Raw genomic sequence first — 23,857 nt, 5'->3', positions numbered from 1 at the left:
GTTGAGACAGTTTCTGTCTTATCTACCCTTGAAGCCAATGTAGTCCCAACTTGAGGCCCCAAAGCCTCTTAGGACCCCTGGGAGAAGTAATTAGGTGAAACTCTTCATACGTACTTTTTCTTCAAAGAGTTGAACAGCTGGAACCCCTTAGTTGGATTGGTAAAAATACATGGTCAGGACACAGAAAAGACATTAATAAAGAGACCTTTTTTTCTGAGCCAAAATTGTTAGGGTAGACTATTACGATACAATAATGAGTACAAAATTATCACTGTGGTGGAATATCTGGTAACTGGGACTAATATGAATGATTGACTTATGAATCATACATTTTATTGTGTTAATCTCCGGCAGGGACACAATCTGGCTGGGTGACTTTGGGCGAGACACTTAACAATGGGTGTCCTCAGTTTCCAGGGTCTCCTCAGCTCTGTGTGTTGGTGATTTTGGGCACAAGGGGAGAGAACTCCTATGGAACTCAGATTGAAGTGACGGTCACAGTGCAGGTGAGACAGGAATAGGGAAGACAGGTGTAGGGGAGTGCTCTGAAAAGGGAACCAGGGAATGGCTGTACCCCACCTGCACCCTGAGATAGAAGTCGCTTATGAATCTGTACATATTCCTTGTGATTTCCTTTCAGCTGGACTGAGGGGGCTGTGACTTCTCTCCTCACTTGTGTGCAGGTTGAATGTTTTAATTAAGATCTGGGCTGCTGGTCGGTGGGAATTGATTGAAGCAGGTCTGCAGTCCCAGACAGAAGCAGAGAAACGCCGCAGGAGGGAGGTGCAGAAAGAGACCCCGGGGAGCTTCCAGCCTCTCTGGCTCTATGCTGGAGACAGAGCAGGGTTCAGAGAGCCCTTAATGGCCAAGCAGATTAGGAACATGGTTCCGGCTGAGGGCATAGAGCCCTGGTGAATAATAATCAAACTTGCAGCCAGTCAACCAGCTAAGCAGACAAGATCTAAATAAACATCCTGCTGTCTCTGCGTGGGCCGGCCATGATCTCCATTACAGAATCAAGTTGTCTCCTCCAGCACCCTGACCTTGGGCTCTCTGCTTCATCCTGGTGCAATGCCCATTTCCCAATATTGGATTAATAAATGTCTGTCACCCTTTGTGCTCACTCTCCTGGGCTCCCTTTGGATCTGGCAAGTGAGTGCCGTCATTCTCTGGTGGCTTCTGAACCATAGAGTTACCTGGCGACAGATGGGCTATTCCGTTTTCTCAGCTTTTCTTCTTCATTCTTGCCAGTTACTCAACTCCCATAAAACATTTCAGCCTGCAGACCCCGCCAATTTTTACACCCTCCTCTGCTCTCCAACTTAGTTAAGGCACTTCAGTGTTGAGTATCTCCTTTACTCAAAGACATTGTGAAGGTTGGATGGAAAGAAAACATTTATAATCTATTAGCTCAGAAGCTTGGTCTATTCTAGCACATCTCAAACTTTCACATGTACACAAATTGCCTGGGAATTTTATGCAAAGGCAGATTCTTATTCAATAGGTTTGAGGTGGAGCCTGAGATTCTGCATTTCTTGCAAGTTCACAGCTAATGACGATGATCTTGGTCCTTGAACCACACACTGAGTGGCAAGGATCTAGATCAGTGCAATTCAGAATATACTCTGTGAACAAGTTGTTAGTGGTCTATGCTGAGATAGGTACAGACAGTGAGAGTGAGTATTTAGAAATTTATACAGCAACTTGATATTGATGCAACATCCCAGCGCATAGTCAATGCATTTGTATTTTGCAGCTTTAAGTTTCACTCTTCTAGTAATTTGTTCTTCTAGTATTTGACAAAAGTTTCCATCTAAAGTAGATGGGAAATTTTACAGAATGGCCCTTCAAAACAGTTTGAGAAGCCCTGGCCTATATGACATGTGATGTGCTTTGCAGTCCCCGAGATTCTCTGATGCTCTGCAGCTTGTGCACAAAAGTGTCCTGTCTTTGGGGGCAACCCTGGGGAACATGATCCCTGCTGAGGCTCTCGAGCTGGGTCCCTGGAATATCTTCATCCCACCTGTTTTCCAAGCTCAATGTTTTCTTTTCACGGCAGAATGCTGGGTATTTCAGACGAGGGTTTAACGTACCGGGGGATATGCCAGGAAAGGCCGACTAACGAGAGAGGCAGCCAGAGAGCCTCTGAGCATGCGGCCCCAGAGGTGTCCACCCCACGCCTGGGCAACCTGCTCCCTTCCCCCCTAAGCAGGATTTTACTCGAATGTAGTACCACCTGCCCCACTTCTGAGAAAGAAAAAGTCGTGCTGCAAAACAAGCCAGTGAGAAGGCTTCCTGCCTTGCGTGCCCACAGGGGAGGGCTGGGTGTTAATGAACCCAAGTGCAGTCATAACAGGAATGAGACCAGCTGGAGCCCGCCCGTGTTTGACCAGCGGTCATTTGGCAGGATCCAGACTGCTGGGGGAGTGATCAGAGACGCAAACATAGCCCGGTGTTCTCCCTGCAGAGGCTGTCTTTGTTGTTCTTGGACCACTGTGGGCCAGGACTGGTGGGGATGACCCTGGGGACGCAGGGCTGGCAGAATTCCTTTCAAACTCACTCTTTTTCTTCCATTTCCCACCTCTGATGCTTGTTTCAATGCTGGGCAGCTCACGGGGCCCCTCTATCAATGGACTGATTGGTTTTATATTCCCCCCTTTTGAGCTGGAGGTAATCCCTCAAAGATCGCTGCTCTATGGAACATCATGCCATCTTTACTAAATGCTAATTAAGTTTAAAAATCACAGAGAAAAGGGGCTGATATTGAATAACCATGTGTTGAATAATCTTCTTACATCCTTTGGAAATTAGCCACTTCAGTGTTCAAAAATGATATGATTCCAGCTAAGTTCAGATTTAATTGAGTGGATAGATTTTAATTTGTGCTTATGATTTATTGAATGACCCTAAGCTGCTTTATCTTTTAATTTGTGCAAATTATTAGTGAGGGGCAAGGTTGGCCACAGGAGGACTTGTCACTGAGAATGTGTGTGTGTGTGTGTGCATGCGTGTGTGCGTGCACATGTGTGTGTGTGCACGCGCGTGCATGCTCACCTTTGGATAAAAAGTGATACTTGGTAAAGTGGGGCTTTGAGGTTGTTCTTTCAGGGATATAGGCGAGGCATCCTGTCCTGATCATTCTCTTGCTGTCTAAGACACGTGCCACCATTCAGCTTGCTGAGTCAGGTGCCTGAGGCGGGGTGTAGCATCCATGGCCAAGGAACAAAAGTAAAGTTGTTTGGTTGACCCAGGATTTGGACTCTAACTGTGGCCTCATTAGTTCTGCTCCATAGACATTGAGGCTCTTAATACATTTTGTAATACATATTTACTGTATTTCAGTATATATTTACTGTATTACAGAACTGTAATACATATTTACTGCAAACAGAAAGGAGAAGGAGAATAATGAGGCTTATGGGCACATCTTGTGCACCATGGTCCAAGTCTGCTAAGGTTTCATCTTGTCCAGATGCCTGGTACCAGCCTCTGCCCTACCCTTGAGCTACAGATGGGACCCCGATCCCACAGAGCAACAGTGACTCTGGAACTCCTGTTCTCCAGCTGTTCATCAAACTGAGAAAAACTTCAGAGCTGTGTAGGCTTATTTAGTGTGTTGTCGGCCTTGTATACTGGAAAATGGAAACAGATGAGACACATCTACCTCCCTGTGACCCCAGCCATACATCATAGCTCACGTCCTGCCACCCCAAGTCCTTAGGTAAAAAAGACTTTGGAGAATGTGTCTCTGCTTAGCTTGGCTAGGTAGTTGGTCTATTTTCTCTGCCCCAAGCATCCCATGGGTACTTTTGAACAATGGAGTGTAGGCATGTTTGACTGTTGCGGTGTTATCACTTGTAAATGTCAGTGAAACTAACTGATTCTCCCATCGGAATATAGTTATCTCTCAGATGTGATATATGATAGGATAACCTCATACTCATCTGTCCACTTCTGCAGCCAAGTCACCTGGCCAGTGTGTGTGTGTGTGTGTGTGTGTGTGTGTGTGTGTGTGTATGCTCATCTGTGTTTAAAGGTGTGTGTGCATACACAGGGCAGAGAGGATGGAGCCCACCTTACTGCAGCATCATGTAATTAACTCAGTGCTCAGAACCATCCCAGCCTCTGCGGGAAAGAGAAAAGGAAGCCAGCAGTGCCTGCTGAGCTGATTATATGTGCAAAAGCTCTGCTGTCATCTGGTTCAGGAGAGCACCCAAAAAAAGTTAATTGGTGTTGTCCAGTCTCCTTTCCTTAAGACTATGGTTATAGCCAAGCATGAGCAGTGTCTCCTGCATGGCCACTATCCAGCAGAATTCCATAATTCCCCCCATAAAGCTGGTGGGGAGGAGGAGGTGAGTGGCGAAGGAAGTGGGAACAGTTGGTGTCACGTGCTCCCATCATTTCTACTAGCTTACTGGGAAATAAAGTGTAGTCAAGAGTGTATGAAGGCAAGATGTAAAATTAGAGACTGGTGCTAATCTGGTTACTTGAAAACAAATGAAAGTGCTGTAGATTTGTTCTATTGCTAAGAACCACCACACTAAACCTCGTGTAGTTCCTGGAGGATGCACAACAGTGTAATTCTCTTTAGGGTGTGCCACAGGTTCCTGGCCTGTGGGAGGGAATGAATCAGGAGGGGTCTTGAGAACCTTCATCTGTGTGCTTGCTCTGGAAGTGAGTCCCAAAGCTGGAGATTTAGTGAGAGCAGGCATCCCCTCTCTGTCTCACTGTCCATATTCTGGAGGCAGAGATTTGTAACAGGCCATGTGCACCTGCATAGGGATGGGTAAAGCAGGGACTCTGAAAGAGTCGAAAAGCATTATAAACAGTTGTTCAGAAATGAGTCCCAGGAGTTCCACGTGAAACTGGCTCTGTGTGCATTGAAGCATGGCTGTTGGGAATTCTAACTGGTCCAACACTCCTGCAAAACAACGTGTAAATATTTAGGAAGAAACTTGAAAACAGTCAAATCCCTTGAACTAGTGACAATTTTTTAAAGAATCAATTCTAATTTGTTCCAAGGGTAATAATCACCAAGATACACATTTCAGCATTTATTTAGTCTATCAAAATTTGGAATTGATCTATACACTCATTTATAGGAGAATGGTTAGGTAGATTTGGTATATTTATGTAGTCAATGAAAACTTAGTTTATAAAGGCCAATCTTGTGACTGATTCTTGTGTGATAACATTCAGTGAAAAAGCATGAGACAATTAGAAAGCATGATACAATGAATAAAATAAAAACTGGAAAGAGAACCACCAAAATGCTAATAGTAGTTGTGCTTGGAAAATGGGACGAGGTTTGGTTTATTTATTGTTTTCTATTTATTTACATTTTTTCTTAATTTTCTTTAATGAGCATTTATTACTTTTACGTTGGAAAAAATAAATTAAAAAAATGGAATCCCAGGGAATGCTTTAGGTAGCATTTAAGTCTGAGGGTGAAGATGCTTTGAAATATCCGTGTCCAATCCTGGTGTGTGCCGCCAGCCAGCTAATTAACTCAGCAGTGAGGGGGTCTTTTTTCAAGTGGGTTGTATGGTTTGCTTGGTGGCTTGGCCATCTCGCAACACGTGCCATGAGTGGGCTTCAGAGAGAGGGAGCATGGATGGAGGGATCAATACGGGCCTTTCCCCACTGCTGGGATAAACCTGACTACCAACAGGAATGTATTAAGGGTTTCTTACAAAGGATGCACCCTGCTTTGAACTAAAGATGATACAGAAGAAGTACAAAGGAAAATTGTTGCCCATAAGAACTTGTATTCCTATTTAAGGATACGATACTAAGACGTAGACACGCAAAAAAGTTCATGAACATAATATATAACTATATTTGTGTATGCATATACTTGTGTGTGTTTATATATGTATACATAAATATACACATGCACACCCACACATATATATGCACTCACATATACATACTGCAAATACTCTCTCAAATATATTGGTAGCTCAGACAATATATAATTGTGCAATGCAAAATAAGCACTTGTTATACTGTGTTAGTAGCATTGTCTTTGAATACAAAGGACAGCATATCATTGCTGATCATTTTGATAGTGGTAACAATTATTGCAGACCATGCCAGTGCCAATACTCTCTGTTATTAATGAGCTGATGATGTAGCGATCTCCATTTGCAAAATGCCACACATGACAATGTAAAAATCTTGATCTTTTCACTAAAATTGACTGTGCATGCTTAGGGTGAAAGACTGGTGGAGGTTTGAGGTCCCTGCCACAGGGACCTCATATTTGGTTTTCACTTGAATCCCTCCCAGTGAGCTTGAACAGCCATCCTCATTTTACCAAGGAAGAAATTGAGACTCAAGTAGGCTGCATGAGAGCCTGAAGCCAGCAGCAGCAGGGGCTGTGATTCTTGTGTCTACACTGCACCCCTCAGCTGGTCAAATATTATCCAAGCAGGCAAGGCAAACAACCATGAAGGGCTCATGCTGGAGCCTGGAATCCGTCTTTCTGACTCCTGCAATTGGCTGTGCTCTTAACCCTCTTCCCGCTTCCTCTTCTCTGGGCTTCAGAGAAAGAAGGAGACCTCCTCAGCCTGTGTGCTTTGTCCAAGAGGACAAATGCAGGTGACCTATTAGAAAGCACATCTGGTGGTCTACCCTATACCCAGCCCAGAAAAGTCTCCCAGCTTTCTTTTCTCCCCTCTCCCTTGTATTTTATCATGCCCTGTGGCTTCTTCTGTGTTTTTTTCCCTCCTCCTCTCTCTCAAAGCAAGCAAACAGGAGTGTGAATAATTGATTGAGAGAAACTGGAATGACTAACAGTTCTGGTGGGAATCGTCTCTCACGTCAGGAAGCCTGCGGGGGTGCACAGATGACGACCAGACGCCTCTGGCTCCTGCCCTAGAGGGATTGTGGGCTGCAGGGGATGCCCACCAGGCCCTGTGGCACCTGGCTGTGTCTGGACCCTGCTCAGGGCTCCTGGTGCTCTCATTAAAGCCTCAGCCCTGGGCAAATGGTGCAGTATCTTGGAAAGTCCTCTGTTCCAATCTAATTTGAATCACACCAGATATCCGCTCCGCATTCATCCCAAATGTGTGAGTGTATGTGAAGTAGAACACGGGCTAGGGGTGTAAATTCTTTGCCTTATTAATATCCATGCCAGATGTTTCCAGACCGTGTTCCTTGCAACTGGAATGTCGCTTGAAATTTAAATAGATGTTTTTAAATAAAAGATTATCTGGTCAAATTTGAGAAATACTACATAGCCTCCTCTTGGAGATTCACTACACACTTAAGTTTATTAAAATACCTGAGAAGTCCAGTAGATTCTTCAGTTGCATTTGTTTTCTTCAAACTTATTTGGCCATTTGACATTTTGAATCACTTCTTTTTTATCTTATATCTTGTAGGACACTATCTCAAGTGTACAATTTAGGAAAATATTGTTCTATGCAACTCTGCTCCCTACCTCATATCTAGAAGGGACAAGATCAGACTGGAGATGTGAGTTTGGGTCCTGTCTCTGCCTCATGCCAGCTGTGAGACCTTGCAGGAATCTCTGAGCCTCAGTTTCCCCATCTATAACAAGGATACAACCAAACCAACCAGTCCTCAATTTGCGAGTGCTACCTATTGCCAGTAACAGTGCCCAGCAGAGTGCTTAGAATCTTGGAGATGCCCCATAATCTTGTATTTAAACTGATTATAGTCCATGGTAGATAAAGTTACCTTGTAGCTAAGCAGAACAGATTCAGATCCGTTTCAGAAACGTGAGTCTCTATCTCAGGAGATTTCCACAACTGTCCTTAGTAACCTGATCTTATTCTCATGTTTAACCTTGGCAGTGGGAAGTTCTTCCTGGTATCTTGCCTAATTTACTGGAGTTGGCATTAATGCTGTTTCCCCCTAAGGCATGGCTCTTGGACCAGTATCACCTGAGAATTTGATAGACATAGACCCAGAGTTACTGAGGCAGGTGCTCTGAGTTGGGGATCAGCAATCGGTGCTTTAGCAAGTTCTTTGGGTGATAGGGTTTGGAAACTACTGCTCTAAAGCATCATCTGTTTTGACTTTGCCAAGCACAATCTGAACTCAGTCCCGTGAGGCCCTGCTCCTGATACTTTAAATCTGTCCTGTCTCTTTTTCTGCCTCTCCGTGGAGGACTGCTGTCTGTTTTCTGGGTTCCTGGAATGTTGGCAAGTTTCTTTAAATCAGGATTATGAAATTCTTTGAGAATGGCAATCATCCATACTTTAGGAACACACTAGGAGATAAAGGGCTACATTATATTATCTTCTCCCTCGGTGCCTTGGTCCTTCTGTCCGGGCAGGTTCTCTGATTCCACCCATCTGTTTCCACAGCCATGTCAGGGACCAGGCAGGGTGAGCCAAGAGGGCCACAGTATTGCAGTGGAGGAAAAACAGTCTCCCTGGGGGAGAAGTGTTGCATAAATATGCCTCCTTGTTATCACCACCAGGGCCTGGCGCTGCCCTTTGCACACGATCACAATGCTGCAAATTCCACAGGCTGCTCTCTACGGGGATTTGAGCAATGAATAACAACTGTTGGGAGGGTTAGTTCTTTGGTATTTTGATTCATTAAAAAAGTTATCTGTAGTTCCCGGAAGCCCCAAGGCGAGGGGCTGCTTCTACTCCTGGAATCCCATATGGGGCCAGTTTCAGTATCTCGAGCAATTCTCAAGCCATAAATAAGCCAACACCGTTATAAAATGTGGTGAGCCCTGCCTCTGTTATATTAAGCCACTGTTATATTATGAGGTACAGGGGCGGTGAGGGGTGACGGTGGTGGCAAGTCCAAGAACATATGAAGCCCAAGAACATACCTTTGACTAGTAAAGGCCAGACACGAATTAAATAACTGGTCCCTACTGCAAAAACCTTGAAATCTAGAGACAGTGTGTACACCAAAAAGGGTAATAGTTTGGATGTTATCTTTCATTGTTTTTGAAATTTGCAGAGTGAGTATGAAGAGCTATAGTGTGAAATTCTGGAATCCTGGGTTTTAAGATTGGCTCTTCCCTGGTGGTTTGCAACCTTGAACGAGATTATTTCTTCATTCATTCTTTTACTTTTTCCTTCAACATTTGACTGATGTTGATGATGCTCTTGCCACTATGCTGGTTGCTCAGAGTACATTATATATCAAAGAGTAGAAGCACAGCCCTGTTCTTAAGTAGCCCACAGTCTGAGGAGGGAGGTATTTGTAAATAGATCACAATACAGAGAGCAAAGGCTTCCATGGAGGTATGCAAGGTCCATGGGGATCTGTAAGGCAGAGCCTCAGATGCTTTGGAGAAAGAAATGCTTCTCAGACAAGGCTTTGACATACTGCCTCCATTTCTTTCCCTCCTCCAGGGGTTTTGTAAAAGCCAGGTCATATCAACCTAGTCCTGGTTCTCCCTTGCATGGTAGGCTCCCACATGAGGAGGGACATGAGACACTGCCTGGTGTAATCACCCTTTGGATGCTAATGTACCCACTCTCATAGTATACACCCACCCTTGCCCACACACAACAACCCAGCCACTTGTCCTGCCTCCACTTGAATATCTCCGATCATGGGGAATTTTGTACCCAATGTTATGGCATCTGTTATAAATATAAGATCTGGCCAAGTGTGGTTGCCCATGCCTGTAATCCCAGCACTTTGGGAGGCTGAGGTGGGCAGATCACCTGAAGTCAGGAGTTCGAGACCAGCCTGGCCAACATGGTGAAACCCCGTCTCCACAAAAAATACAAAAATTAGCTGGGTGTGGTGGTGTGCACCTATAATCCCAGCTACTCAGGAGGCTGAGGCAGGAGAATGCTTGAGCCCGGGAGGCGGAGGTTGTAGTGAGCCAAGATTGTGCCATTGCATTCCAGCCTGGGCAACAAAGAGTGAGACTCCATTTAAAAAAAAAAAAAGATCTAATGCCCATTTCAGAATTGTCTTGGCTGTCACTGGTTTAAAGTAGACTAAATCTCAACTAGCAGAACCTCCTGATACCATTGAGTGAAATTTCAAATCTTAGCAGCTCAAAGAATATCAGAGGTGGGAGGGACTTTTCAATAATCATTATCATTCTCATTCTCTTTCTTTGAACCTCATTTTGCACAGGAGAGATCGCAGACCCAGGTGAAGTGACAGGAGGAAGTTAATCATCTGCCATGGCTGCTATCCATGAAACTGCTTGGAATGTCTGGTAGTTTTTATGGAATAAGGATCTCATAAGAACACCTCAGGGGTGGGCACAGTCCTCAGAACTATGACATGCTAGGGGAGAGGGGACAACCCAGGACACAGCCTGCTTTAGGCATTTCTAATCTCTAGGGATTGTTGCCTAGTAGAGAACTTTGGCATCAAACAATGACTCAAGAAATAATCACCCAGGACATACCATGTGCCAGCCATGTGCCAGGGGTGGTGAGAAGCTGGAGCTCTGAGTTAAATATTCCTTCTCTTTTCTCTAAAGCACGTCTTAAGTTTTCAATGGGAGGAATCACTATTTCCATGACTTGAGAACACTAGACCTCTGGCCCACAGAGCAACAATCACCTCTGCACCATGAAACACCAAGCTGCCACAGCTAGTGCTCCCTTCCAGGTACCGTCATGACTCTTGAGAATAACATGTGTTTCTCACAGAAACAAGATAATTGGGGAATAGCATAGATGTTTCACCAGGAGCGTGTGATGGTCGGGTGGGGTGGGTGATGGAACCTCTAGGGCACTCTTCCTACCCTCACTCCCAATATTTGGGGGAACAGTGCTATGTCAGCAGAAGTTGGAGGATTGCTCCTGAAAGCTCCATCCATTGCCTCTCCCATACCACAGTTTCAGCTCGTGGCCTCCAGTAGAACGTGGGTGTGTGTTTCCATTCTTTTCTCTTGTGCCAGGCTGTGCTGTGAGAAACAGCACTCTCCCCTGCCATCCATCCTGGCTCTTTTATCTCCTCAGCCCCAGGTCTCTGCATTTCAGTCGTTACCCCCGGCCATACCTTCCTGCTCACAGATACCTTCTGGAGAGCAAAGTGATTTGCAAGTAGGCAGCAGAACCTATCTACTGAGTTGGTGCTGGTGGCCACTGAGGCCACAAGGAAATCAAATGGTCTCTCCAAGCAGCAAGGGGGGGAGGGGGCTCCTGTGGACCCATGAGGGATGTCATAGAAGGGGAGGCTGTGGTACCCCATCTTCTGTGCTGCCCAATCAGTTGTGTGGGTACCACAGAGATGGGAGACGATGTCACATCTTGCACCTCAGTTTTCCTACCTGCACAGGGGAACAGGGGAGTTGATCCTTCCAGCTCTCTCTCTTTTGTTTTCTTTTTTGTTTTCTTTTCCTTTTGAGTTTGTAGAAGACCGTGTCTGGAAAAGCTCTGGGCTTATCAGGGAAACACATTCTGTACAGGCCATTCTAGGGGAGGCTATAAAAAGGAGGCAAAGGTCATTTGGCTTGGAAAAATGATCTTTAGGATTGAAATCATTTAAAGCAATTTTTTCTAGGAAAAGGAGAGAACTTATTTATTTGGGAATCTGGGTTTTTTCCAACTGGGTCCCAGTAAACAAGGCTGCTGGGCTGATATTTCATAACATAAGCATCTCATATTCTCTGGCTTTTCCTAAATAGCCTTTTCTAGCAGAGAGAAAGAGAGATCCAATTGCCTCATAGAAAACATCTGGGGAATCTAGTGTAGGATTTCTTTTTCTGTACTTTGTTTTTACACATTTCATGAGCCTGGGAAAGGAGTTTTTGCTGGCGTTCATGTTTGATGAAGAGAGAGCAATGCAGGAAGATAAGTTTCTCTATAAGCAAACATTGCCATAGGTGGGATTTGGCTCCTCCTGCTAAAAGCAGAGAGAGGATTAACCCTGCCTGGCACCAAAGGTTGACCTGGGAAGACAGAGAGGATCAAGGAGGACTGGGTACAGGTGGGGCCAGGCAGGAGTAATGACCGCCTCGTGTCCTTTCTAGGACAGTCACAGGGACAATTTCTTCTGGTTCCAAATCCAAGCCAAAGCCACCATCAGGGCCTGCTGGATGAAATTAAAGGTGGTGGGCGCTGCCTCCACCGCAGGGCGGAGAAATCAGGAGGCCTGGGGAGGCCTTCTCTCCTGCCCAAACAGTGATTGATCAGGGCTCCTGAGAAATGGTTATTGCTGAGCAAATCGCTTCCTGGGAGTGGAGATTTAACAGCAGCAATTTTATTTCCTTATGGTTGCTTCTTGCTGAAAGTGCCTTGCCTAACATCACTGTTTATAGTTGCTGAGTTTGAAGAGCCTTTAAAAAAAAATCCTTTAAAGGAAGGTATTTGGAGAGCTGAGCCAAGTGTAAATGAGGAGAAACGGATACTTAATTGGGATGCAGTGGGCACAGGGACCCCAGCATCTTGCTCCTCCATGGAGCAGCGGCAGAGACACGGATTTCTTCCTCCCTTCCCTGTATCCTCGGCTGGGGGTCCTTTGCCTTGTGGAGCAATAGAGGCTTTCCTGTTAGCATGTGAACTCCAAGGACTTTCGGCAAAGTTGGTACAGTCCCTGGGCCAATGCTGGGATCCCTGGTGATGATTGATGAGAACTTTTCACATCGCTAAAGCTCTCCACAGTCTTCAGAGTAGCAATACTTCAAGAACCTTATCAAAATTTGATTCTCACAACAACACTATGGGGCAGATGCTACAGGTGGGGCTGTTCCAAATTTGCAGATGGGGAAGCTGAGACCCCTGAGGTGAAGGCATTGGTCTAAGGTCATGCCAGTGGCATTGGAACTCAAACTCTACTGTCTGCTCTTTTCTGTTCACATAAGGGACTGGCTGGAGTGGAAGGAAATATTGCTCCTTGCTCTCCTTGGCTCCTATTTGCCTTTTTCCTTTCTAAATTCCACATAAGCTCTCCCTCACTTAGTTCTTCATGCTGGCAGTCCCCACTTGTGCTTTGTTCCCCCACATGCCATGCTGTTTCCCACCCTGCTGACTGAACACATGTTGCTCTGCCTACAGTGTCTTCCCCACCGTTCTGACTGCTCTAGGAGCTCTTTCTCAGATCACATGTCACCTGTTCCAGTAAGCCTTTTTTGATCTGTCCTTCCTGTCCTCCTCTTCCCCAAGTAGACAGAATCACTCCCTTTCCTGGACTGCTACTGGGTCCTCTAGCATGTCCATGTTGGCATGGATCACACTGTGCTGTGGTTATTTAATCAACTGCCTGTCTTTCTTACTGAGTTCTGCATGAGACCCTTTAGGGCAGGAACATCAACAGTTTGTCTTTGGGTCTTCAGTGCCACACACAGAACATGCACATGTTATTTGCTTTTGATGAGTGGAACTGGGGCTGGGGAGCCCAGTCCATGTGGCATTATTCTTGAGCCTTTTCTACCTCTTGGGGGACAACCGGGTTTCTGGATCCTAAGGAAGATGTCTGTGTGAATTGAATGATATTGTCCCAAATCCTTTTGAGGGCTGGGTGGCGTGGAGTTAAGGGGAAGGACCAAGATGACATAGAAGATGTGTAAGCACTGGCCATGTGGGCCTGGAAAGCCCGACCAGCATCTGCCCCACCAGGTTTCTTTCCTACTCTGGCCCTGCCCAAGCCTCTACTAGTAGGACTCAAAATCCCAGCTAAAGTGTCTGTCTTGGAAAAAGGCACGTAGATGAAATGCGGACATCAGCTTCAGAGGCCTTACTAACATGAGCTTGGGGTATCCAGGATGAGAATGTGGAGGGTGGGGACAGCCTCGCCTTTCTTGGTCTTCTCACACACAGACTTGTGCACGTTGTCCATCAGACCTCTCTCTGACACCTTGAAAAGAACACACAGAGAGCTTTTCCCACAGCAGACAGGGTAGTTGTAACTGACTCTGGGTGGCTTACCCCTCACATACATTTTCCCTGCAGAAATCTGGAATGCTTTTCTGGCTTTAAGAGTGAGTTTGTTGGAGTTGATAGTGAAATTGCTAGATAAAAATTATATGCTCTCTGTTAGTGCAAGTGCCTCACACTGATTCATTTTGCTAGTCATGACTTTTCTGTTTGTTTTGAGGGCAAAGCTGGCAAAACAGGAGTTTGGTAGAGCTAGAAACTGTTGTTAGGATTCGAGGGTTCAACAAGTGATGACTCTTTGGCAATTGTGAAAGAATAGCCCAGAATCTACACCAGCTCCTGGGACCCACAGATACTCTGGGTGTGTTCCTCTCTGCAGACATCTGGTGGATGCATTCTGATACCCACCAGTAGCTTCTAATTACCAGCTGCTCACCCTTACCTTCCCTCCAGCCTTTGCTGGTGTAGGCCTGGCATCTCCCAGCAGCTAGCCTTTGACACCCTGCTTGTTTTGTGAAGGAGCCTGTCGTGTGGTATTAAGGCAAGGTGCATCAGCCCCTCAGAACTGAGAGCCAGACCCTGGATAGAATTGCATGTGACAGGAGAGATGAATTTATCAACATCAGTGGCTCCTAATGAACACAATCTCCCGGTGCTAATGGGAACCTTAAGGAGTTAGGCATGGATGAAGGCCACGGAGGCTTTCAAATGCAGATGCCCCTAATCAATCACATATTGTGACTCATCACTTACTCCTTTGGTCCACTTTTAATAAAGACCAGGATGAGCTTCTCTGTCCAAACAGGAATGAACGGGAGCCAAGCTGCCATCTTCACTTGGCCCAGGTCAGCATCAAATGGCTCATGATTTCTCTCTGATGTGCAGCAACTTATGTGTTGCTGGACTGGCAGCTCTGCAATCAATCCCAGCTGCTGGACTGGAGGGTGGGGAGCCCCTGGCCACCTGAGCCTCAGGTTGGAATCCTCTCTTATATCCCTATTAAATACAAGGCCCTACCACATGGGAGAGTTTAAAGGGAAAATGAGATTTTATTAAAGCCAGGAGACCTCCCTGATAGAACAGAAAACCTAATAAGGGTGGTAAGGTTTCTTATCTCCCATGAAAGTTTCCTATTTTCTCAGATTCCTCTCTTTTTTTGTCACTGTATTGCTCCTCCTCCACCCTTGCATTTCCATGGGTACCTCATTATTTAAAGCCACTGCTAAAAAGCTAAAAATTAGTAACCAAACCATCCCAGAGCTATTTCCCCCCAATGAAGGGCCAGGGGTTTAGAGTGTATTTGTTTTAAAGTTTGAACATGGTGACTTCAGTAGACTCCCCAGCTTTAGAGCATTGATGGGATCTGGATTTCCAGAAAATAAGACAAGCCAGAAAAATGTGTACGTCTATAGCCCTTGGTCCAGGAGGAGCTAATGGCCAGACACACAAAATCTAACCTTTCCAGCTGCCACTCTGCTGGTTTCACTAACCCTATGCACATCCAGAACTATGGAGGTCTGGCACCAACTGTAGAATCCTAGGGCATGAGGCACTAAGGCCTGGAAGCCTCTCCCTTTACTTCCCTTCCTCTTGACTTCTCCAGACCTTGGAGAGAACATTGCAAGACTGAGTCCTCTGGGGAAAGGTGTACTTGGTGTCCCTGGTTGCTGGGGCTAAAGGTGAACTTAGCAATGAAGTTCAGCTAGAGATTCATGGGCAGCCAGGGCTTGTCTTGCCTGCTTTACTGGTTTTATCATTACTTCTACTGCCTGACCACATCATGCCCTGTCCATCTCAAAGCTTGGAATTAGTGCCCGTGCAAAATGGGAATAATGATATTTACCAACGACATAGTATTTTGAAGATTAAAAGGGATAATGGATGATAAGCCCTCAGAAAAGTGCCTGACACATAGTAGGTAATAAATGTTTGGCATTATATAGTTGGCATAGCATTAAATTATTTTATGGTTTTCTTAATAAATGCTGGAGAAATGCCAATTTTCGAGGCACTTCCATGCTGTCCACACCAGGTCCTCTGCTGAACCCACAGACAAAGATTATCTTCTTTAAGCCTCTCAACTTTCCCTATTTATAGGTGAGAAAGTTGAGGCTTTCAGATGTTGCACAAAATTATACTGTTGGTGAGTGACAGAGCCAGAATTTCTTGTATTGATATTTATGCAGTACTTATTTTATGTCAGACACTACTAGGTGCTGGAGAATTGAACCTTTGTGGGTTTGATTCTAAAAGGCTTCATCTCTCTAATGCATCATGCTGGTTTCCACTGTGTGAGGTGTGGGAGAGGGTGAGTAACATCTGACCTTGGAGATAATGAAGATAGAGAGGACACATTGCTTGGTGTAGGGGCCTCCACTCCTGCCTGAAGGCTGTGGTGCAGTAGCTAAGCTGATGCCACTGGGAGGAAGGATCTGCATGGATCTACCTGACCTCCTTCAGAGGACTGTCCTAAGGGAACAGGAGGGACTCCTTCAATGAAGAAGAAACTGCTTGAGGAAACGGGGCCCAGGCCACGCCACATGTGTGATCCGTGTGGTGATACTGAATGCTATACAGTTTATTCTGGGAAAAGTTAAACATCAAAACAGCAGAGCCACTCAAGGTTATCATCTCTGACTTGGTTTTAGCCATTTGTTTCTGCTTCTTTTGGATTGGAAAATTGAAGCTCATTGCTAGAAGGAGTGATACCTTTGCTCAATACCCGGTCCTGCAGCCCAAATGTAGTGCCACATGACATGTCACATGATATAAATCTTTCCCAAAGCATTCTCATGTGCCTGACCACCTTCAGTACAGCTGGTGGGAGTGTGGGTGATGCGTTGATTGATAGGAGATAAGCCAGGCTGGGACAAAAATAATGCAGGTGTCAATCTAGAGGCGATGGCCAACAATCATTAATCAGAGTAGTGGCACAGATAATCAAAAGATCGTGTCTTTTTGGCTTTGGATGCATGATTGCAGTTTTTCACATCAGGCTTACCTTTCCAATCAATTTTCCCCAGAGTTATTTCTCAGTGTGTTTTCATGGATTAAAGCACTCTTCAGTGGCTGGGTGTGGTCCAGACTGAGTGTGTGTGTGTGTGTGTGTGTGTGTGTGTGTGTGTGTGTGTCAGGAGGCAGGGGCAGATCAGAGAGGCCCAGCCATGAGCCTTGATAAAGGAGTTACTGTCCTTGATGCCTTCTCTTTAATTTATCCCTTTCAAGGACGTCTGTGAACATCTTTGGCCACTGTCTCCATCCCCACCCGAGTTTAAGGCTCCCTCCTGAGTGGCTGTTTCCCTTCCAGGCTCACTGCGACTTTGGTTTTAGCCATCAGTCCCCTTGGTGCCCCAGTTTTATGAACTCCTAGGGGGAGGATTAATTTTTCTATCCCAAGGCTTTATTCAGGGAACTGTGTCCAGAAATACGCTCCTACATCTAAAAGATACTGACATCATTGGCAGGAAACTCTCACAAGAAGTGATTTGAGATTAGGGAGATACAGGAATAGCTAGCTGTAAGATCCCGAAAGGTAGAGAAGAGGTAGCTGAAGATGGTGGGCCACTTTCTTTGAGGGTCTTGGGCCATCTTAGAGGGTCTCCTGGGACAGTTTTTGGTAAGCTCCTTCCTTGCCCAGCCAAACAGCCCAGTCTTAACTTCCCATATTCTTTTCTCTGTGCCTTCTGTATACATAACACGGAGCCAAAGGACTTAAAACCTGGTTCATGATTTCCACCTTCGCATGTGTTACTCCCCATCCCCATTTCCCTCTCCACCCCAACCCGTCCAACCACAGGGCACGTGCGTCTGCAGACCAGCCCTAACCTGGAAGTGTGCCTTCCCCACTCCACGTGCTCCTTCTCTGGGATCTCCTTTCCACTCTTCTTGTGCCCCCCCCCACCTCTGCCTCTGCCCACCAGCATGGCCATCCACATGTGGCCGACACTGGTTCAGGTGCTCATGCCAACCAGGCATCAGCTCTTCCTGCCTGCCATAGGCATACATGCATCCTCACTGGGGACCCTCAGGGCAAAAGTGAGTCGTCGACTCCTGGGATGTGGTATGCCCACACAGGAACACAGTTTTGCCTAATGTCAGAGGATGGCCTAGCTCAGTCACACCCATCAATATCTAGGGGCTGGAGCAGGGCGGGGAAAGAGGCGATAAGAAGGAGTCAACAGAATGCAGGAAAAGAATCTGCTCACTGCTCCTCTGCATGAGTTTGTTGTACATAAACATTTATTAGTGATATGATTGGAATAAAAATAGGTGAAACACACACGCGCATACACAGGCACACACACAGAGTCCAGGAGAGCTGGCACTGCTAAATACAGGCAAAGCAAGGCTAGTTTTATTAACCAAATACAGATGAAGGATATTTTTATGTATGCATCCAAATACAAATGGATAATTTTATAAAAGTTGTTTGCCAGCATTAAGAATTCTAAATAAGGCCAGGAGAGCATCACCAAAGGCTGTGGGCTGGACATCCTCCAGCATTTGAGAGGCCACATCCAAGTCAAGAAACAATGGCGCCTCTGGCTTGCGAGGCCTGTGGGCTTCCCAGTAATCCCATCCCCAGCTGGCTGCCTCTACGTCCCTCGCGTCTCATGCCGGGGCGGCATCTGTGATAGCACGGTGATGGGCAGCCTCTCTGCATCCACCTACCAGAACAGCATTTCGGGAGGAATGTACCTGGATTTTCTACACTCAGAGCTAAGACTGGGAAGGAAGAACACCCAAGTTGACTCTTGCCTCTTCCGCATTAAATGCTGGAGTTCTCCTTGCAAGGGAGCTCAAACCTGCTGTCAGGGGCCACACTACATACCATTTTTTTTTTTTTTTTGAGACGGAGTCTTGCTCCGTCACCCAGACTGGAGTGCAGTGGTGCAATCTTGGCTCACTGCAAGCTCTGCCTCCCGGGTTCATGCCATTCTCCTGCCTCAGCCTCCTGAGTAGCTGGGACTGCAGGCACCTGCCACCATGCTTGGCTAATTTTTTGCATTTTTAGTAGAGAAGGGGTTTCACCATGTTAACCAGGATGGTCTCGATCTCCTGACCTTGTGATCCACCAGCCTCAGCCTCCCAAAGTGCTGGGATTACAGGCAGGAGCCACTGCGCCCGGCCCCGTACCATCTTTTTATACCTACTTCTTAGGGGGCCGTAATGGACAGATTAGGAATCAAAATCACTCCTCTATAGGGTGTCTATAAAAATTCCCTTTCTTTGATGAGCTCTTTGTTCATAGTGATGGTTTCAGGGCAGACATGAAGTGCCTGCTTTTGGGTGATGGCTACTGAGGGATGTCCTTCTCTGTCAACACAGATGGTTGGTGCCCTCTCTTTTTGGTGTATGTTATGCCAACTGGGGGCTCTTCCATTCTTTCCACACAGCCCCCTTGGCTTCTTCCATTAGCCAAGCCAGTGCAGGCATTAGTCTGCCCTCCTTGGAAGGCTTATTGGGGTGGCAGTGGAGAAACAGGGGCCATCGACCAGCACTCCCTCTGTTCTCACCAGGCTGGGGACTCCTCCCCTCACCTCCTTTCCGGGAAGCCATGTCCTGTCAGTTTTGCTGAGAAGGGGAAAAAATGCTTATGATATCAGCAAGGGGTCTGGTGATGCGTCTTAGCAGGTTTCTGGCACCTGGGTGGCTCTGGGGGCCTGAGAATCAAAGGAGGGGCTTAGGCCACCCAGCTTAGTCCTGTCTCTGCTGCTGATTTTGCCCGAGGGGAAGAGAAAGTTGAAAGGAGCTGTCTTGGTCAAATGGCAGAGGCGTTAGCGATTCTCTCATCTCCTGTGAAAGGGCTGGGAGAGGCTCTGGGCTCTGAGCAGCCAGACACATCAGGCCAGGCAGATCCAAGCAGGAAAACTCAAATGTGGAGGTGTGCAGCAGGATAGAGAAATGGCATCATCTGAATTAGGGGAGGGTGGATGGAAAAGAGGACTGCAGGGGAAGCTCCTTCAGGTGATGCTGACAGCGGCAAACATTTTCAGAGTGCTATGTGAGGTGAATGCAGACACCCACTGCAGATGCAATGTGGGTTCCCAAGGTCATCGCCTGAAATCCAATGTCACCACGTGGCTGGCAGCTGGTGACTGCAAGTTTCACCTGGCATCCATGTGCTTTGGGAGGGCTGGGCTGCCTTCAGGGTGGGGCCCGGCTCCTCAGCAGACGTCTGCTTGTCAGTTCTCCTCAGCCCCAGCCTCATCTGCAACTGTTGACGGGGACGGGCAAGGTGCCCAGAGCAGGTGTCTTTGAGACCGGCAGGACGCGCCACACCTGTGTGTCCATCAGGTGCTGTTAGCCGCAGTGCGGGCAGCTGAGGGCCCCACCCTAGACACTCCAGGTGTCAGCCTGGGCAGATGGAGGGGGACAGGAGAGACCACAGCCCACCTCCTCTGGTCCTCAGGTCAGTGGGGGTTCCCGCCAGCTGGGCTTAGGCTCAGACAGCTGCTCCTCTGGATGCCTGGCAGGCCCAGGAGCTGCTGGCAGGAAGGAGAGTGACAGGGAGCCAGGATTTGTGTGGGTGCAGCCGCATCCCTCCCCACCCAGCTCTCTTCTCCTGTGTCTCCTTGTTGCTTTTCTTTTCTCTCATACCTTAGTAGTTGATCAAATAGTTAACCTAAGGGAAAAACACTAACCAGAATAGAATACTCAAATAAGCTGCTGTTCCACTCCCTCTAAATGCCCTTGGTTCTCCCTTCTTATGGAGGCGACACAGCCCCTCCTTTGATCATGCCCAGCATTGACATTGGCCCCAATCAACACCCTGCTGTCCAGCCCATTTCCAAGACATTCTCCTCTCTTGCCGACTGCCCCCATGGTGCGTGGGTGTTTTCTATGTCATCACAGAAAGCTCCTTTCTACACCCCCTGTGATCTCTGCCCTCCCGTCAGGCCTGGAGCATTAAGAGAAAAGTGTCACAGTAGGAAGAGAGAGGGCTTTGACGAGCAGAATTGCAGTTCTACCGCTGACACCTGGGGGAACCTGGGCCAGCTATTTGGCCTTCCTGGTCCTCGGCTCTCTTATCTAATAAGTACCTGCACGGCGGGTCTGTTGTGAGGGCTCAACTCAAGTCAGTTCAGTTAAAGCATCTGGCTCCTGGTGGCTGTTCCATCCCTGCAGGTGCCCTTTGCTGCTCTGTCCTTCTCATTCTCTATTGGTCTTCATGGATGTTCCCCAGAGACGCACTGCTCCAACCTGTGGTCAGCTGTATCAGCTAGATGTGTCCTTCCTCTGGACTGTGTAATCTCTAATGATGTCCCCTGCATGAGAGGGGGACTTAATATTGGTTTTATTCTGTACTCGTGATTCTTCCGGGTTTCTCCGTCTTCTTGTGTGTTGTGTTCATCCACCGCTCCCCACCTCACCTTTCACCTGCATCCTTCATCCTTTCTTCCCAATACCTTCACCTGCCTTTCTTCTTCCAGGCTTCAAGGCAGTTCCTCCTTCCCTGCCACCTCACCCCTGGTGTGTATCCTTTTTGAGGGTGGTACGCTGCCCACTTGCTGTCACGCCTGAAGAGTTCAGTGTATGGTGATCCTTTGGAAATACTTCTTTGGTCATAGTCCATGACACAGCTGCTAGGCCACCATCCTTAGCAGTCTCTGGATCTAGGCAAGGGATCTGTGTGGCCACCACAGCCCAGCCCAGGGCTACTCACCTGAGCATTTTCACCTCTATTCCTTGAACATAGCCAATGTAGTTAATGATCTGCAACTTGCAGTTGCTCTATATCCACATGTAGAACCCAAGTTTAGCAAGAGTTTCACTTCCAGGTAATCTTAGATATCTCTTTCTTAGCTTATTTGAAGCTCTCACTAGCTAGGTACAGTGTCTCATGCCTGTAATCCAAGCACTTTGGGAGACCGAGGCTGGAGGATCACTTGAGCCACAGGAGTTTGAGACTAGCCTGGACAACATAGCGAGAGTCTGTCTCTACAAAAATAACAACAACAAAAAAATTAGCTGGGGATGGTGGCAAGTGCCTGTGGTCCTAGCTACTCAGGAGGCTGAGGTGGGAGGATCACTTGACCCCAAGTGTTTGAAACTGCAACAAGCTATGATTGCACTACTGCACTCCAGCCTGGACAACAGAGCAAGACTCTGTCTCAAAAAAGTTTTTAAAAAATAATTTAAAAAAAGATTAAAGCTCTCATCATCATATTCCAACAGCAGATGTCAATTATTCTTTCAACTAATTTTTCCAAGGAAAATTTAAATGGCCCTTTGCTGGAATTTCTTTTCTGCAACATCAGTCCTTCCTCTTCTTCCCAAATAGTTACTTTTGATTTCCCAAAGAGCCCCTACTTTGAGGTGGCCAAGAGAAAGCAATACTTCTTATTTAATTCTCTTTCTTTTTTTTTTTTAATTGAGACAGAGTCTCGCTCTGTTGCCCAGGCTGGAGTGCAGTCACACAATCTTGGCTCACTGCAGCCTCCGCATCCTGAGTTCAAGCAATTCCCCTGCCTCAGCCTCCTGAGTAGCTGGGATTAAAGGCACCCACCACTACACTCAGCTACTTTTTGTATTTGTAGTAGAGATGGGGTTTCACCATGTTGGCCAGGCTGGTCTCAAACTCCTGACCTTGTGATCCGCCTGCCTCAGCCTCCCAAAGTGCTGGGATTATAGGTGTGAGCCACCGTGCCCAGCCTGTCTCTTTTTTTAATGGTAGGAAAATCAAGACTCAGAAAGCACAGGGTCTATTACCCTAAAAGACAGACCCCCTTGGTCCTGGAAGTGAGGAAAGAACTGAGGCTCTCACCTCTGGCTCCTGCACAATGTTTTTGGAGCTCTGAATGTACTGTGTGTGTTTCAGGAGGTAACTCACCACCATCCCCGGCTTCATGATTGGATTACAAATTTCTTCCAGTTTCTCTTAATATGGAGCTCCCTGTAACTAGACAGTCCTATTGAGACAGTTTCACGGCTTGTAACTCATCTCACTGTTTCTCTGGAGGAGTCCCCAAGCTCCCTGAAAGATAGGAAGGCAACCCAGGGACTGTGAAGGTGAAGGAGCCCCATCTCCTGTGGTTAGCGACGTGAAAGCAGAGCGGGCAGGACACCCAGATTTCCTCTTCACAATGTGCTTTGCTAGCTCACTTTTTAACATTCTCAAAGGAATTGAGTTTCAATAATTTCCTCAGGGATCTGGGTTTCTATCTAAGAGCACTTGGCAGAGGAAAGATTTACTTGCTGATGCCTGTCTTCTCTCTCTGAATCTCCTCTTCTGTGCCCTGGGTATCAGGAGCCCTGGATTTGCGCTTCACTTCTCCCCTCTGCCTCATGTAAAAATGCCTTCCTTTTCTTTTCTGGTTTTCCTATCCTTCGGCCAAAGTTCCGGAATGATGGATCCATTGAACCACAAGTCATTCCAGAAATGAAACTGTACAACTTTTATTTTAGAGATGAGGAAACCGAGCCCCCAAAGGGGGAGGGTCTTGCTGAAGACAGAGGTGAGCATAGAATCCAGTTTTCTGACTTTCAGCCTAACCCCACTCACCATCACACTCTTGCCCCATGCACGTGCGTGCGCACGTGCGCGCACACACACACGCGTGCGCGCGCGCGCACACACACACACACACACACACACACACACACGGGCCGTAGGAAAGACCGGGAGAGCAGGGCATGGAAACCCCTGGAGGGACGCCTTCTCCAGTGTACTCAAGGGACCATTATTCACTAGTGCTTTTTATGGACTCACTGCTAAGCTCTCTCAGCTTATTGATGGAGCAGTTAAATGAACCAGACATAGACTTCAATGAGACGAGTCCTTAAGTTTGTTTCCTAAACCTTCAAATTTGGTGAGAAGCCATCACTACCCCAGAAATGCCCAAATCCAGCTCTCGGGAGCCCTGGTAGGAAGGGCATTCACGAGGATGGACGTCTGTCAGGGAGGGTTTCATGCAATCTTCCCCAGGGAGGGGGGACATCTCCATTGGCATGGGACAGTAACCCTGAGAGCTTACATTGTGCTTTTAGGTGCCGGGCTTCTGATATTATTAACTGAGATAAGGCATGCATTCTTGTTTTCTCCAGTTAACAGATGAAGAATATGA

At 46.8% G+C, this 23,857-nt stretch overlaps 1 protein-coding gene across 4 annotated transcripts in view; it reads left to right on the top strand.

Annotated features, from left to right (window-relative positions):
• PLXNA4 (plexin A4) overlaps nucleotides 1-23,857 on the top strand; it is a 527,428-nt gene that overhangs the window by 262,027 nt on the left and 241,544 nt on the right. Inside the window, exon 4 of one of the 4 annotated variants that reach the window (XM_032761771.2) lies at nucleotides 3,473-5,495. The exons of the other annotated variants lie outside the window; for them this stretch is intronic. Coding sequence (XP_032617662.1) covers nucleotides 3,473-3,580 — 108 coding nt within the window. The 3' untranslated portion in view covers nucleotides 3,581-5,495. Of the gene's footprint in view, nucleotides 1-3,472; nucleotides 5,496-23,857 lie in introns of those variants that run through there. 4 annotated transcript variants of the gene reach the window in all.

Source organism: Hylobates moloch, unplaced genomic scaffold (assembly GCF_009828535.3).
Source record: "Hylobates moloch isolate HMO894 unplaced genomic scaffold, HMol_V3 SCAFFOLD_1, whole genome shotgun sequence".
Lineage (NCBI taxonomy): Eukaryota > Metazoa > Chordata > Mammalia > Primates > Hylobatidae > Hylobates > Hylobates moloch.
The sequence above is the reverse complement of the archived record's forward strand: the minus strand, read 5'-3'. Positions and strand labels throughout refer to the sequence as shown.